Source organism: Sapajus apella, unplaced genomic scaffold, assembly GCF_009761245.1.
Source record: "Sapajus apella isolate SASKATOON/1434 unplaced genomic scaffold, GSC_monkey_1.0 scaffold156, whole genome shotgun sequence".
In the NCBI taxonomy this organism is placed as follows: Eukaryota; Metazoa; Chordata; class Mammalia; order Primates; family Cebidae; genus Sapajus; species Sapajus apella.
Genome location: NW_022437096.1, coordinates 2,410,931 through 2,427,306, shown reverse-complemented (window position 1 = coordinate 2,427,306; position 16,376 = coordinate 2,410,931). Strand labels below are relative to the sequence as shown.

Below are 16,376 nucleotides of genomic sequence, written 5' to 3'. Positions count from 1 at the left end.
TCAGGCAATTCTCCTGCCTCAGCCTCCTGAGTAGCTGGGATTACAGGTACGTGCCACCATGCCCAGCTAATTTTTTGTAGTTTTAGTAGAGACGGGGTTTCACCATGTTGACCAGGATGGTCTCGATCTCTTGACCTCGTGATCCACCCGCCTTGGCCTCCCAAAGTGCTGGGATTACAGGCTTGAGCCACTGCACCCGGCCCTTGTGTGTGTTTTTACTGGAGTCCTGGAAAGTTTTTTTTACCTAGTCCAATGGTATGATCTCCAAAGTTACCAGAAACCTGTATTCAAAAGTACTTGTCAGGGTACTTTACATGACTTTCCTTGAGGGAGAAGCAAGTCTTGAACTGTAGCTAATTACAAGCTGCTTTTTAAAAAGAATCAAAGTAAAACAATACTTGACTGTGGGTGACAGATGACTTGGAAAAATGATAGTTAAAGACGCAATTGACAAGGAAATTTGTTTTTTTGTGTGACATACAACAATTTAACATAATACTTATGACTTATAGCAAGATATAGCAGAATTTTAGGAATTTCGTAACATTTTGGAACACATTAATAACACCTTTATTCAAATAGAACTCAAAGAAAGTTGCCGGGTTCACGCCTATAATCCCAGCATTTGGGGAGGCTGAGGCAGGCAGAGCACCTGAGGTCAGGAGTTTGAGGCCAGCCTGACCAACATAGAGAAACACCGTCTCTAATAAAAATGCAAAAAGTAAGCCAGGCACGGTGGTGCATACCTGTAATCCCAGCTACTTAGGAGGCTGAGGCAGGAGAATCACTTGAACCCGGGAGGCAGAGGTTGCAGTAAGCAGAGATGATGCCATTGTACTCCAACCTGGAAAGTTAAACATTATTTCTTATTTGACCATGCGTTCTGTATAATGCTTACATACCAAATAAAACTAATATGCATGCCTGTAATCCCAGCTACTCAGGAGGCTAAGGCAGGAGCATCGCTTGAACCCAGGAGGTGGAGGTTGTGGTGAGCCAAGATCACGCCATTGCACTCCAGCCCGGGCAACAAGAGCAAAACTCCATCTCAAAAAAAAAAAAAAAAAAAAATTCCTTTCAAATATCTTATGACCATATTTTAGCTGAGACAAACAGCTGATATCCATGGCTTTTGAGCTTTTTTTTTTTTTTTTAACCAAAGGTACTCTCCCAAGTGACTCATCAAAACCAATAAGCCTTAACCAAAGTTATAGACTTAACAAGGACACACAGGCATCTTCAAAGAGGCACAAAGCAGTCCTTACAACACCCAGAACCACCCCAAAGACAGTTAAAAGAAAGGAAATCAAAGCTGTCCATGGAAGGGGGAAGGATTAATAACAAATGAGTACCCCAGAAAGTCAAAAGTCGGCCAGGTGCGGTGGCTCACGCCTGTAATCCCAGCACTTTGGGAGGTCAAGGCAGGCAGATCATGAGGTCAAGAGTTCGAGACAAGCCTGGTCAACATGGTGAAACCCTGTCTCTACTAAAAATACAAAAAATAAAAAATTAGCTGGGCATAGTTGCGTGTGCCTATAATCCCAGCTACTCTGGAGGCTGAGGCAGGAGAATTGCTTAAATCCAGGAGACAGAGGTTGCAGTGAGTCAAGATCATGCCACTGTACTCCAGCCTGGTGACAGAACAAGACTCCATCTTGGGGGGGAAAAAAAAAAGAAAGTCAAAAGTCACACAAATATCAAACCAAAAGGGACTGGTTCCTCTACTGGGAATTGAACTCAGGCCATGGTAGTGAAACTACAGAATTTTAAGTAGTTTCCAAGATGGCGCAGTCTTCATTGTGAATCCTGCAGGGATCCAAAGCAAGCGGTTAGAGCATACAAAGGATTTTAACTTGTTATAAGTCAGGTTTTTGCTTTTTAATTTTGTGAAGAGGGTTTCTAAGGCTAGCCACAACACTATTATGTCTTTCCTTCAACTTTCCCACAAATACAAATAAGGCATTTGTTTAGAATAAGAGAACTCTAAAATTTTTTTTTTTTTTTTTAATTTAAGGATCTTTCTAATTTAAAGGATTCATCTTTTGTCTATTGACAATCAGAATTTCCAATGATGTATTTATTTCAGTAGCAACTCAATCCAATAAGCCTCTTCATGGAAAGCCCAAAAGGCAATTTCCCAGATTTAGAGAGGACACAAAAGAGGTAGATCCAATGATGCCCCCAAAATTCACTCCCAGGAATAGGCAAAGATAGCAAAAGACTCTTGTTGCCAGAGACAGTTAAGGATGGTGTTTATACATACAGTCCCTCCAGTAACCCACAGATTTGTACATGGCTGCCGGTCACAGACTCATTAACCTGTGACACAGGGTAGGCCCTGCTGGGATTGGACTTTCTGAGGACTGACCAGGCAACAAGGATTAAGACAACAATAGCCCTTTATAGATGGGACTGAGGAGAGTGAAAATCACCTAGTGACCATTTAACAGGCCCTAGAGACAAAAACTCCTTATCTGAGAAATTTAGAGGGAGCAAAGACCACCTGGCAGCCATTAAACAGGCCATCAGAGGCAAAACTCCTTATCTGGGGAAAATTAGAAGTGTCTAGACTTCCCTGTTATCTAAAGCAGGCATTTGGTTCCAGATTTCTTTTCCCCCCAAAAAATTGTAACTAGAATTTCTTTTTTTTTTTTTTTTTGGGATGGAGTTTCGCTCTTGTTACCCAGGCTGGAGTGCAATGGCGCGATCTCGGCTCACCGCAACCTCCGCCTCCTGGGTTCAGGCAATTCTCCTGCCTCAGCCTCCCGAGTAGCTGGGATTACAGGCACGCGCCACCATGCCCAGCTATGTAACTAGAATTTCTATACATCTCTGGAATGCCAGGCCGAAACTCATTGTGCAACACTTGCTGACATTAAGGCAACAAAATTACTACAAATGTAATCGTTTATCATGACCTACATGGCCAATATGGTCCAAATTACTGTTATGCCCCCACTTTAAGGTCTATAAATACCCCTAAGTAAAAATCCACCCAGCACGCTCAGTCCTCTCGATGAGGCACCCCACTACACTCTTCTGTAGCGTTCTTGCTAATGAACTTATAAACTTTTGTTGTCCGTCGTGTCCCCGTCTCCCCCCCCCCCCCCCCCGCCCCCCACAAACAGTGTTTTACTCTTGTTGCCCAGGCTGGAGTGCAATGGCACAATCTCAGCTCACTGCAACCTTCGCCTCCCAGGTTCAAGCGATTCTCCTGCCTCAGCCTCCCAAGTAGCCAGGATTATAAGTCTCCCGCCACCATGCCCAGCTAATTTTTTTTTTGGGGGGGAGGTATTTTTAGTAGAGACAGGGTTTCATCATGTTGGCCAAGCTGGTCTTGAACCCCTGACCTCAGGTGATCCACCCACCTCAGGCTCCCAAAGTGCTGGGATTACACGTGTGAGCCACTGTGCCTAGCAAACTTCTTTTTTTTTTTTTTCCCCGAGACAGTCTTGCTCTGTCTCAGTTCACTGCACCCTCCACCTCCCAAGTTCAAGCGATTCTCCTGCCTCAGCCTCCTGAGTAGCTGGGACCACAGGCACGTGCCACCACACCTGGCTAATTTTTATATTTCAGTAGTGATAGGGTTTCTCCATGTTGGCCAGGCTGGTCTCAAACTCCTGACCTGAGGTGATCCACCCACCTTGGCCTCCCAAAGTGCTGGCATTACTCGCAAGAGCCATGATGCCCAGCCAAACTTTCCTTTTTCAAACCTATACTGTTGTCAGTAAACTCTTTTTACCAACCCGAAAGTTGACCACTTCCTAATGTGGGGGCTCTGACACCTCACCTGGCAGGGACTTCTTAAGACAAACTGAGAGCTTGACACATTCTGAACAAAAACTGTGCTGCTTAAAATCTTACCTGTCTTGGGTTCCCAACCATTTTCAGACTGACCACAGGATGTGACCTGCCAATCACTACCTCTGAATGGCAGAGACCAAGAGAGTGTTCCTGAGGTAGGTGGCAGGACTTGACTCCAGAGGCAGGGCTTGGACAGTTGACCAGGTTGAGGACTAAAACAGGGTTGGGGCAAAAGCAGGTTTCAATCAGATATGCCGGCCACTGTGTCACATCAGCTTACCATTACCATGGTAACACCCAGGAGTTACCACCCCTTTCCATGGCAATGACCCGATGATTACTACTCCTTCTCTAGAAATTTCTGCATAAACTACCCTTTAATCTTCATGCAATCAAAAGTGGGTATAAATGTGACTGCAAAACTGCCCTGAGCTGTTACTCTTTGCCCACAGAGTAGCCCTGCTCTGCAGGAGCAGTCACAGAGCTGTAACGCCACCTGTTCAATAAAGCTGTTTTTTTCTACCCCTGGCTTGTCTTTGAATTCTTTCCTGGGCAAAGCCAAGAACCCTCCCTGGCTAAGCTCCACTGTGGGGTTTGCCTGCCCTGCATCACTCCCACTTGGTCACAACTCAAGCTCTCAAGGAGGGAGAATCTGAACCAGTTTTTATTTCAGGGACCCATGGCAAAGTTTGTCTAACTAGACACATCTGATCAGAGCTGCAAAACTGACTAGCCTGCAGGGCCAGCTCAAACCCTGGGCCTGAGAGGTTTTAGGCCTGTGTTCCACCCTATGACACCCCTCTTTATGACAGAATAACATAGAAAGACAAGGATGAAGGATAACTATTTCTGTGGAAAAAGCAATCAAACAATATAAATACATTTCTCTCATTAAGACTTTGAAGAGGAGCCGGGCATAGTGGCTCACGCATGTAATCCAAGCACTTCAGGTGGCCAAGGTGGGCGGGTCACCTGAGGTCTGGAGTTTGAGACCAGCCTGACCAACATGGAGAAATCCTGTCTCTACTAAAAATACAAAAAATGAGCCGGGTGTGGTGGTACATGCCTTTAATCCGAGCTACTTGGGAGGCTGAGGCAGGAGAATTGCTTGAACCTGGGAGGTGGAGGTTGCAGTGAGCCAAGGTCACACCATTACACTCCAGCCTGGGCAACAAGAGTGAAACTCCATCTAAAAAAAAAAAAAAAAAAAAAAAGACTTAGAAGAGGAAAACAAAATAAACAATGATTTTTACCATTGGTTTGACAAGATTCCACAGAGAGGCCAGGAGCCTAGCTGCTAAAACTTTCTTACCCTTCTGTCAGCTTGTCAGATCCTGGGTTCCCTTGATGGAGGCTCCCAGTAGAGTGACTTTAGTTATCCAACTGACTACACCAAAACTGTAGGAGCCTAGAGAAAACCGTCTGAACTTAGAGAACTCACAGAAAATCAACTGACAAAAGCCAGATTAATAAGACAAAAGGCATACAGATTTATTCATACACACAGTGAGAACCAGAGTGATGACCCCAACCTCCCAATGGGATTCAGAAGCTTATATACCATCTTGAGGTTAAAGAAAGAACGGGGACTCAAAGCATGGCCATAAACAGGTTATGGTGGAAAATCAAGTTACAGCAGCAAGACCAGTTACAGGAGGGAGAGGAGAGGAGGCCTGGCTGGCAAAGGTGGCCTTGCTCTATAGATGAAACCTCACAGGTAGCAGCCCTCAGAGAGAATAGATGGTGAATGTTCCCTTCAGACCTTTAAAGGTGTTAGACTCCGTTACTCTTCCCACATCAGGCAAGGGAAGGCCTCAGAGAAAGCCCGGCCGCATCAATATAGATTCTCTCCACAGATGCAAATCTCCCCCACAAAAGACAGCTTTTTAGCTATTCTATTTCCAGTCCTTCTGAGTAACTGTCTTCAGCCATGTCAAGGAGATATATTTTAAGGTCACATATTTTGGTTTCCTTCAAGATCAAAAAGGTTAAGTCCAAGGTTGTCCAATGAAGGAGCTAGGGCACAATCATGTTGCCTTCAGATGAGCTTTTCCCCAGCAGCGTAACCCTGAGGCAGGCCAGACTGGACCCGACACACATTCCCCACCACAGCATGCCTCAACCACCCCAAACACACACCACACACACACACCGCAGACACACACACACACACAACCACCACAAACACACGCATGCCACACCTCTAACACTACACACACACCCCTCAAATACCACCCAAATATACCTCCGAAACACCACATACACCCTACACACACACCTCAAACACACACACAAACCTCAAACATTATATACCCCTCAAACACCACACGCCCCTCAAACGAGACACACACAACCTGAAACGCCGCACACGCCCCTCACGGCCGCACACGCCCCTCAAGGCCGCACACGCCCCTCACGGCCGCACACGCCCCTCACGGCCGCACACGCCCCTCAAACGCCGCACACGCCCCTCAAGCCCCGCACACGCCCCTCACGGCCGCACACGCCCCTCAAACCCCGCACACGCCCCTCAAACGCCGCACACGCCCCTCAGGCCGCACACTCGCACACCAGCCCCGCACCCACACCGCAGCGCACACGCACACAGACACACCTACGCAGGAGAAAGCGTGTCGAGGCTTCTGCTAGTCCGGGGCCCGCACGGTTTTCCTTGCGCTTTGCTCATTGACCGGGTGGCCATTTCTGTCCGCGCTCAGTCTCGGGTCGCCGGGCGCGCCGCTCCTCCTCAGGAGAAGACCCGGACCGAGAGGCCGCCGGACACTGCGCCGCGCCGAGCCCCGCGCAGCCCGGACGCCGCGGCCGGAGCCGACCGCGCAGAAGCGGCCGGAACCCGCCCTGGCCCGCGGCGAGACCGCCTCGGGCGCAGACCGCGGGCTCGGAGCGCGCACGCGCGGCCACGCCCCTCGCCCCGGGCCGCCCCGGCCCCGGCCCCGTCTCGCGAGAACTCAGGTCTCGGGCGGGGCCGAGGCGGAAGCGCCGCAGCCCCGGACCCGCCCCCCGAGCTCCGAGCCGCGTCGGCCGCGGCCCCGAATCTGCTGCTCGGCGTGAGGTGACTTATGCCCGACCCTGAGCCCGGACCGCCGGCGGAAGGCGATCGAATCTGCGCTCGAGAATCTGGAGGTGTCCCGGTCCCGGAGGAGGGACTTGGGGAGTCACGTCCCAGCCCACGGTCTCCGGGCTCTGTCCGGCCCCGGTCCTCCGGAACTTGGTCGGGGAGTCCTGGGGTCTGGGGCCCCAGCGGAGGGCGGTACCTGGGTCTGGGGTCTCGGAAAGAGCCTGCTGGGGCCCAGGGGCCCTCCCTCTCTGGGGGCAGACCCCTCGGTCCCGTGTCCATGGGGGCACCGCGGACCCTCCTCCTGGCCCTGGCTGCTGGCCTGGCCGCCGCCCGCCCGCCCAACATCGTGCTGATCTTTGCTGACGACCTCGGCTATGGGGATTTGGGCTGCTATGGGCACCCCAGCTCCACCACCCCGAACCTGGACCAGCTGGCAGCAGGGGGGCTGCGGTTCACAGACTTCTACGTGCCTGTGTCTCTGTGCACACCCTCTCGGTAAGGAGGGGGCTGCGCCCCTTCCCCGCCCCTCCATCCCGTTCCTCCCGGACGTGAAATGGATTGCAGGAGAGAGGGAAAACCGTCTGTCTCTCTCCCTCTCTGTCTCTCTGGGGAAGGCCGCATTTCTGTCTGACTTGTCCTACAGGGCCGCCCTCCTGACCGGCCGGCTTCCGGTTCGGATGGGCATGTACCCTGGAGTCCTGGTGCCCAGCTCCCGGGGGGGCCTGCCCCTGGAGGAGGTTACCCTGGCCGAGGTCCTGGCTGCCCAAGGCTACCTCACAGGAATGGCTGGCAAGTGGCACCTTGGGGTGGGGCCTGAGGGGGCTTTCCTGCCCCCGCATCAGGGCTTCCATCGATTTCTAGGCATTCCATACTCCCACGACCAGGTAGGAACCCCCGGGACCCTCAGCTACCCACCCACCTCCCAAAGTCCCCAGCCCTTGATCCTCCCTCCGCCCCATCTGCCAGCCCAGCCCTCACTGGAGCTGCCCCCCTCAGGGCCCCTGCCAGAACCTGACCTGCTTCCCCCCGGATACACCCTGTGATGGCGGCTGTGACCAGGGCCTAGTCCCCATCCCACTGTTGGCCAACCTGTCAGTGGAGGCACAGCCCCCCTGGCTGCCTGGACTAGAGGCCCGCTACATTGCATTCGCCCGTGACCTCATGGCTGACGCCCAGCGCCAGGATCGCCCCTTCTTCCTGTACTATGCCTCTCACGTAAGTGATCTTGGCCCCATGCCCCGGCTGCCCATGACCCCTACCCAGTGCTAACTCCAGTCTTTGCCCCCAGCACACCCACTACCCTCAGTTCAGTGGGCAGAGCTTTGCAGAGCGTTCAGGCCGAGGGCCATTTGGGGACTCGCTGATGGAGCTGGATGCAGCTGTGGGGGCCCTGATGACAGCCATAGGGGACCTGGGACTGCTTGAAGAGACGCTGGTCATCTTCACAGCAGACAATGGGTATGCCAGCAGGATGGCGGAGTGCTCCCACCTGTCACAGGCCAGGACCCTGGGTGCCTTGCAGTTCAAGAACATAGTGGGTAAGGTGGTGTCAGGAGACACTGGCCACATTGCTGGAACTGATAGTGCGCCAGGAGACACAAGTGCACAGAGAACTGGTTTTGGTAGGCCTGGGAGGCCCTGGGCTCGTGCTGGGCACTTCCAGGCAAGTTTTGTGACTTAGAGATGTGGGGCCACTAGTCACCTTCGGTGGCTCAGAGGCTGTGGCTCCATGGCTCATGATCTCCTCCTGTGTCCAGACCTGAGACGATGCGCATGTCCCGAGGCGGCTGCTCTGGCCTCCTGAGGTGTGGAAAGGGGACGACCTACGAGGGGGGTGTCCGAGAGCCTGCCTTGGCCTTCTGGCCCGGTCACATCACTCCTGGTCAGTCCGCAGGCCTTCTCCTTGGGAACCATGGCCCTACCATCCCAACCCTGATGGTGAACTGAGTGACCCAACAGCCTCCTGCCCCCAGGCGTGACCCACGAGCTGTCCAGCTCCCTGGACCTGCTGCCTACCCTGGCAGCCCTGGCTGGGGCCCCACTGCCCAATGTCACCTTGGATGGCTTTGACCTCAGCCCCCTGCTGCTGGGCACAGGCAAGGTAAGACCAGTGACCCCTGATCCCAGCTCCTCGGCCCCTGTCCTGGGGTGAGTGTGGGCAGTGCCTGAGAGTCCGTGCCTCAGCGCCTCCTGCATTGAGTGGCATCCAAGTGGTGGCATGTTTCAGGTTCTTGGGTGGGTGAGAAGTGGTCCACGTCCAGGGCCTCACACCAGGTCTTGCAGCTCTGGGTATGTGTGATGCTCAGGGCCTGTCCCGCCGCATAACCCCTGACTCTGTCCCCAGAGCCCTCGGCAATCTCTCTTCTTCTACCCGTCCTACCCAGACGAGGTCCGTGGGGTTTTTGCTGTGCGGAGCGGAAAATACAAAGCTCACTTCTTCACCCAGGGTAACTCCCTCCCCATGGATCCCTTCCCCTGACCTGCAGACCCCTCCAAGGAGCCCCAGATCCCTGGCCCCTTCTCTCGCTCTTGCCTGTGCTCAGAATTGGCCCCCTCCCCAGGCTCTGCCCACAGTGAGACCACTCCAGACCCTGCCTGCCATGCCTCCAGCTCTCTGACGGCTCATGAGCCCCCACTGCTCTATGACCTATCCGAGGACCCTGGTGAAAACTACAACCTTCTGGGGGGTGTGGCCAAGGCCACCCCAGAGGTGCTGCAGGCCATGAAGCAGCTTCAGCTGCTCAAGGCCCAGTTAGATGCTTCTGTGACCTTCGGTCCCAGCCAGGTGGCCCGGGGTGAGGACCCCAACCTGCAAATCTGCTGCCAGCCCAGCTGTACTCCCCACCCAGCCTGCTGCCACTGCCCAGATCCCCATGCCTGAGGGGCCCCTGGGCCTGCCTGGGCATGTGATAGCTCATGACTGTGAGCCTGTGGGGGAGGTGCAGGTGGCGTTTGTACCTGATAATGTAATAACAGCAGTTGAGACTTGCAGGTGTGACAATTCATCTAATCCTGTGGTAATGCTGTGATGTCGGTGCCGTTCCCCTGTGGCACAAATGAGGAAACTGAGGTCCAGAGAGGCTCAGGACTTGTCCAAGTCCAGCTAGATCGCTCAGCCAGAAAGAAGTTGGGCTGGGATTTGAACCCTGGTGTCATGGCTCTAGAAGCTGCCCTGGCACTTTGGCGATCTGCGTGGGTCGTTGCACACATGCGCACGTCAGCCATGAAAACGTGGGGACATCTGTTCATGGGAGCAGCGCCACGTGCCTGTAAATGCCAGGAGCAGGGTGGCGAGGGTGTGAGGGTGCAGTGGCCAAAAGACTCAGAAGATGCAAAGTGCCTGAGAGAGAGACAGAATTTTCCCCAAGAAGAAGCGTTCTTAGAGGCACACACACTAGACCTCCTTGGTTCTTATCAGAAACCTGTCTGAAGCCAGGTGATGAGTTGCACCCTCCAGGTGTGGATAAGGGGCCCAGAGTCCTAGGAAGGCACAGCAGCAGCCCCTGAGACAGCCCTGCTGGGCCCCCCACCCTCCTAGGGCTCTGCATTTCACCTGTGCTCACCTTCTGCTCCTGCCTTCACCTTTTGACCCACAACGAATGATTCTCCACCCAGCAGATAAAGTGATCTCTTAAAAATATCTATTGGCTGGATGTGGTGTCTCATGCTTATAATCCCAGCACTCTGGGAGACTGAGGCAGGCAGATCACCTGAGATCAGGAGTTTAAGACCAGCCTGACCAACATAGAGAAACCCTGTCTCTATTAAAAATACAAAATTAGCTGGGTATGGTGGTACAAGCCTGTAATTCCAGCTATTCAGGAGACTGAGGCAGAGAATCACTTGAACCCAGGAGGCAGAGGTTGTGGTGAGCCAAGTTCACGCCATTGCACTCAAGCCTGGACAACAAGAGTGAAACTCTGTCTCAAAAAAAAAAACACCATCTGTTAGGCTGGACATGGTGGCTCACTCCTGTAATCCCAGTGCTTTGTGGGGCTGAGGTGAAAGGCTTGCCTGAGACCAAGAATTCAGACCAGCCTGGGCAACATAGTGAGATGCCAGCTCTAAAATAATTTTTTGTTTTTTGAGACGGAGTCTCACTCTCGCCCAAGCTGGATACAATGGCGTGATGTTGGCACACTGCAACCTCTGCCTCCTGGATTCCAGCAACTGTCTTGCCTCAGCCTCCTGAGTAGCTGGGACTACAGATGCGTGCCACCACACCCAGCTAATTTTTTTTTTATTTAGTAGATACAGGATTTTACCATGTTGGCCAGGGTGGTCTCGAACTCCTGACCTCAGGAGATCCATCTACCTCAGCTTCCCAAAGTGCTGGGATTACAGGCGTGAGCCACTGTACCCAGCCAACAATATCTGTTTAATTAGCCAGGCATGGTGGCAGTTGTCCTAGAAATTTGGGAGGCTGAGAGGAGAGGATCACTTCAGCCCAGTAGGACGAGGCTGTAGTGAGCTATAATCGTACCATTGTACTTCAGCCTTGGAGACAGAGTGAGATCCTGCCTGTAAATAAATAAATAAAACATGAGGTTGGGTTTGAGCATCTATTCCTGCTGAAAATTCCACAGGCTTCTCACTCAAAATCCAAACTCCTTACAGTGACCCAGTTTGCCCTTGAGGCCTCCACCCCTGCCCCTGTCCCCCCCAGTCGTAGTGGGCTGGCCTGGCTGTTCCCTCCAACAGCAATGCTCTGCCTCCATTGTTGGCCTTCTCTGCAGGGAAGGACCGTCTGAGTACCTGCCTGTGTCTGCGTGGCATGGCACACTGATGCCAGGCCCATGTGCCTGCCCAGATGGCCAGTCACACAGCAGGTGCTCCCTCAGTGTTGGCCAACTGAGAGGAGCACCATCCAGTGTTCAGACACCTCCCCATGGCAAACGCCATTCGTTGCCTACCAGACGGCCACCTCCTTCCCTATGGGTGCCCACATTTTTCAGTGCTGGGCAAAGGCCCCTTGATCTTGAAGTTGTAGCCTCTTTATGTCCCAGGAGGGCAGTGACCAGCCTGAGCCAGTCAATCCAGTGATTGGTTCAGGAGTAGCCTGTGACCAGGATTCCTAGTAGTGAAAGACTGGGGCAGCCCTGGGGGTGAGGACCTTGACGAAGCAGCCATAGGTCCTGACTGGCCACTGGGCAGCTGCTAAACCAGCGTCTCCAGCTGCCTACCTGGAGAGCTCCAAGTGCAAGAAAATAAACCCTGCCTGTTGAAGCCACTGCTAGTGAGGGTTCTATTTTTTCCAGCCAAAAGCCTTGCTGGAATGTGGCCTGTGAATGGTTTGTGTGGCGGTCTCATGTGCCTGTGTGAGCCTGTGTTGTCAGACTGCTGCGGACCCTTCATGCAACTGTTCCATCATTTTTCATCTGGTTTGAGGGCTGCATTGACCACACCCCAAGTCTGCTGTCTTGCAGTCACCCCCATAGAGTGGTGGTTTCCTTGGGGTGCCCAGCAGTCCCTGATGCTGGCACAAGGAGGTTCTCATGCACTTGTGGTCCGAGTGGTGGCATTGACCCCAGAGGCCACTGTGATTGACGGTGAGGACAGAGAGGAACTGAACTGGGTGCATGATCCCATTATCACATGGAAAGACCAAACTCCCTAGCAAGAACTAAATGAATACTAACTCTCAAGCACAGTCGTCAGGGACCTCCTCCAGTTCTGCTGCTCCACTTCCTCTCACTTGGGTAGTGTGCATTGTGCATAACTGGGTTAACCCAATCAGTGTGTATGCACCAGCACTGTGCAATGCTGGGGCATGGCGTTCTCAGAGGAGACCCACCCCGCACTCGCCGTGCTTACAGTCTAGCAAAGGAGATCAGCTTAATCCCAGGATGTCAGATGCACCTGAGATTTCAGTGTGACAGAAGTCACTACCTCTGGTAGGATAGGGTGTGTGGAATTGCCTGGCCAGGGACACCAGAGAACCTGAGGGTCCTGTAAATGTCCCAGGTCTTGAGAGGGTTACATGATGCATGCAAATGAATCAAGCAATCAAGGACACACACAAGATGTGCATGCTTTATTATGTCATTGTGTATTTTCTTTCTTTTTTTTTGAGACAGAGATGGAGTCTCAATCCGTCACCCAGGCTGGATGTAGTGGCGCAATCTCGGCTCACTGCAACCTTCACTTCCTGGGTTCAAGCAGCTCTCCTGCCTCAGCCTCCGAGTTCTGGGATTACAGGCACTCACCACCGTGCCCGGCTAATTTTTTGTATTTTTAGTAGAGACGGGGTTTCATCATGTTGGCCAGGCTGGTCTCAAACTCCTGACCTCGTGATTCACCCACCTTGGTCTCCCAAAGTGCTGGGATTACAGGTGTGAGCCACTGCGTTTGGCCTATGTATTTTCTATTTCAGTAACGATCTAATCATGATAAATGCTACAAAGGAAGGGTGGCTGGTCTTATAAGCACATAACCTAGAGGTGGGGGTGGAAAGATAAATGAACCAGTCAGAGATGCCTCCCATTGCCTGAGCTCTGAGGAGGGGTGTTCAAATGCACTCTGCACCCAACGTTGGAAAGAGAAGCAGATTTTCCCACTCCCCCATTCCTCTTTCAGTTTTGCTCTGATTTGTCTGTGTGCAGAAATGCTTGTTTTTTATCATTTAGCTGTTGTAGCTGGATGCACCCTCCTCACACAGGCATGTACACTTGTGTGTATGCACATGTGTATGTAAACAGAAATATGCATACTCACACACGCACAGGCACTACACACATGCACAGGCACACACGTGCACAAGCTATGCACACACACATGCACAGGCACACACACACATGCACAGGCACTCACACTCATGCACAGGCACTCACACACATGCACAGGCACTCACACGTGCACAAGCTATGCACACACACATGCACAGGCACACACACACATGCACTCACGTGCACACAAGCTATGCACACACATGCACAGGCACACACGTGCACACAAGCTATGCACACACGCACAGGAACTCACACATGCACAGGCACTCACGTGCACACAAGCTATGCACACACATGCACAGGCACACACGTGCACACAAGCTATGCAGACACGCACAGGCACTCACACATGCACAGGCACTCACACACACATGCACAGGCACTCACACACACATGCACAGGCACTCACACTCACGCACAGGCACTCACACACACACATGCACAGGCAGTCACACACACGCACAGGCACTCACACACACACACACATGCACAGGCACTCACACACACACATGCACAGGCACACATACACACACATGCACAGGCACACACACACATGCACAGGCACTCACGTGCACACAAGCTATGCACACACATGCACAGTCACACACGTGCACACAAGGTATGCACACACACATGCACAGGCACTCACACACATGCACAGGCACACGTGCACACAAGCTATGCACACACGCACAGGCACTCACACACATGCACAGGCACTCACACACACACACATGCACAGGCACTCACACGTGCACACAAGGTATGCACACATGCACAGGCACTCACACACGTGCACACTCACACATGCACAGGCACTCACGTACACACAAGCTTGCATATGCAGGCATATTTGTGCTGACATACACTGTTACTGTGGCCCCAAAAGCTTGCCACAATGTCCCTGCGCTTTCCTTTCTTCACTGCTACTGTTGATTTACAAAACAGCCCCTTTCCTGTGAACCTAAGATAATCCATTCACCAGGCTGGCAGTCATCCATTCCTGCAGAGCAGCTTCCTCAGGGAGCCCAGTGTCCTCTCGAAGGGGCCAAGTGTGTTTTGGAATGGACACAGCAAACAAACAAGTTGATTCTGTGGCTTCCCCTCAGGTGCGTTAGGAAGGAAGAGGAAATATCCGGAGCCCAAGTGACTGTGTGAATGACAGGATGAGGGGTGGCTCTTGCAGGGAAACCCTTCTCTCCTCCCCTCTCTCTCCCCTCCCTGCGGCCCCTCCTTGTCCGTGTGCTCACCTGTCCCCCAAGTGACCAGAAGGGGGAGCCCAGAGAACGTTTCAACGGAAGAATGTTTAAATTTCCCTCTGAATATTTTTAATAACGAAAGTAATGCATACTCATTAGAGAAACTCAAGCAATGTCCGCTCATCTCAGTCCCAGGTAGCCAATGCTATCAGTTTAGGGATGGAAGGGCGGACAAATGCCACATTCATGCAAATAATGTATTTTGGCCCCAGGCGTTGATTCAACCCTAACCCTCACCTCCTGCTGCACCTTGGACACTGCCTCTTAGGTGTCTGATGTGTCCTCTCCCCGTTGCACCCCTGAGCCTGGTGCAGGGGTTCAGTAGTAATGAAGGGGGGAGTACATTTATTTATGCCCTCTCCAGCCTCCTTGGCTCCTTTGTGTGAAGAAAGAGAGCTTTCCTTGTGGATGCAGCCGTGCAGCCCCACAGCCACGAGCCACGTCCAGTGGGCACTGTTATGTGGCACACAAACAGCATCGACTTGGCAGCCCCTGGAGGAGGGAGAGCTGGGACCCTCCTCAGGAAGTTCAGGAGAAAGGGACCCAAGGGAAAGAGACCACCAAGGGTGATAGAAGCCAACCCTCTCCCAAGCCCTGGAAGGAGGAGGATATGGCTGGATACAGGATTCCACAGCAAGAATGAAAGCACTTCCCAGTTGTTTCGCAGACACTGTAACAATACAGAACGAGTGGCCACATTAGCCATTGGGTGTCCAGAGCCTGCCCTCCTCAGGGAGGTGGGGATTCCTGGCCTCTGCTGGGCAGTGTCTACAGGAACGTCAATCAAGCTGTCTGCCCCACTCCAGGAGGTGGGTCTTGAGATGGTGAGAACCCCACCAAGGGTGGGGGATGGCAGTCAGTTCACATGTCTACAGCAGAATTGGGCTGGACTGTGGGCAGGAGCTGCTGCCCACTCATCTCCTGAGGAGGGGTCATAGCCCCTCTTTAGTGCCCCTCGTTCTGCTATCTTTTCAACTCTGGGAGTCTCCAACATCCTCCCAATAAGTTTCATTTTGGTTAAGTTACCCAAAGTCAGTTTCTATAGGTTGACTGCGACCCCAGAATGCTAACTGGTACAGAATGAAATTAAATACTGACACCCCACCCTCCTGGTCCTAGCAAATGTACATTGGGTGAGAGGAATTGGACATGTCCCTGCTGGCATCATGAAGCCAAGTCCAGGACATGGGTGCTGACACAGCTGGGTTCAGTGTAACCTGCAGAGTGTTGGGTGGAGGATTGGAAACCACTTCCTGGGGATCCACCTGTGCCACCCTCCCACCACCTCCTGGGGTCTGTTCCCTCCTGAGGGAAGAGTCACATCTGAAAAATGTGACTTCCTGCCTCTTCTTTGCCATCCCTGACTAGACAAGTCCCTAAACACCTCCTGCTGTGAGTTGGCTAGTCCAGTCCTTTGCTGGATACTGATCTTTGAAGCTACTACTGTCATTTGTTTTGAGATGCCACAGACTGCACCTGTGTGAGATGACAAACTTAATCCCTCAGCGT

The 16,376-nt window shown here is 52.5% G+C and overlaps 1 protein-coding gene and 1 long non-coding RNA gene across 4 annotated transcripts in view; one reads left to right on the top strand and one right to left on the bottom strand.

The window, feature by feature from the left end:
• Nucleotides 1-6,692, bottom strand: part of LOC116541772 — a 10,159-nt gene extending 3,467 nt beyond the window's left edge. Inside the window, exons 1-3 of one of the 2 annotated variants that reach the window (XR_004264943.1) lie at nt 6,419-6,692; nt 3,865-4,016; nt 788-844 (exon numbers count right to left, since the gene is read on the bottom strand). This is a non-coding gene — a long non-coding RNA (uncharacterized LOC116541772). Of the gene's footprint in view, nt 1-787; nt 845-3,864; nt 4,017-6,418 lie in introns of those variants that run through there. The other variant, XR_004264942.1, reaches the window with a different exon arrangement.
• An 87-nt stretch (nt 6,693-6,779) lies between these two features.
• Nucleotides 6,780-9,871, top strand: ARSA (arylsulfatase A). Of its 2 annotated transcripts, XM_032266274.1 has the most exons (9): nt 6,844-6,945; nt 7,139-7,375; nt 7,524-7,764; nt 7,877-8,095; nt 8,169-8,338; nt 8,638-8,762; nt 8,854-8,981; nt 9,225-9,327; nt 9,442-9,871. In XM_032266274.1, the coding sequence occupies exons 2-9, from the start codon at nt 7,158-7,160 to the stop codon at nt 9,759-9,761; spliced, it is 1,524 nt and encodes a 507-aa protein (XP_032122165.1). In that variant the 5' UTR covers nt 6,844-6,945; nt 7,139-7,157; the 3' UTR covers nt 9,762-9,871. The 2 variants fall into 2 exon arrangements, with proteins under 2 accessions (XP_032122164.1, XP_032122165.1); XM_032266273.1 differs by having other exon boundaries at nt 6,780-7,375.
• The last annotated feature ends 6,505 nt before the right edge of the window (nt 9,872-16,376 follow it).

Coding starts and splice junctions, on each gene's coding strand:
- ARSA (XM_032266273.1), top strand. CDS start 6,882: ATGCCCGACCCTGAGCCCGGACCGCCGGCGGAAGGCGATCGAATCTGC. Junction 8,339..8,637: donor ATCTTCACAGCAGACAATGG/GTATGCCAGCAG, acceptor TCCTGTGTCCAG/ACCTGAGACGATGCGCATGT. Junction 9,328..9,441: donor AGCTCACTTCTTCACCCAGG/GTAACTCCCTCC, acceptor CCCCCTCCCCAG/GCTCTGCCCACAGTGAGACC.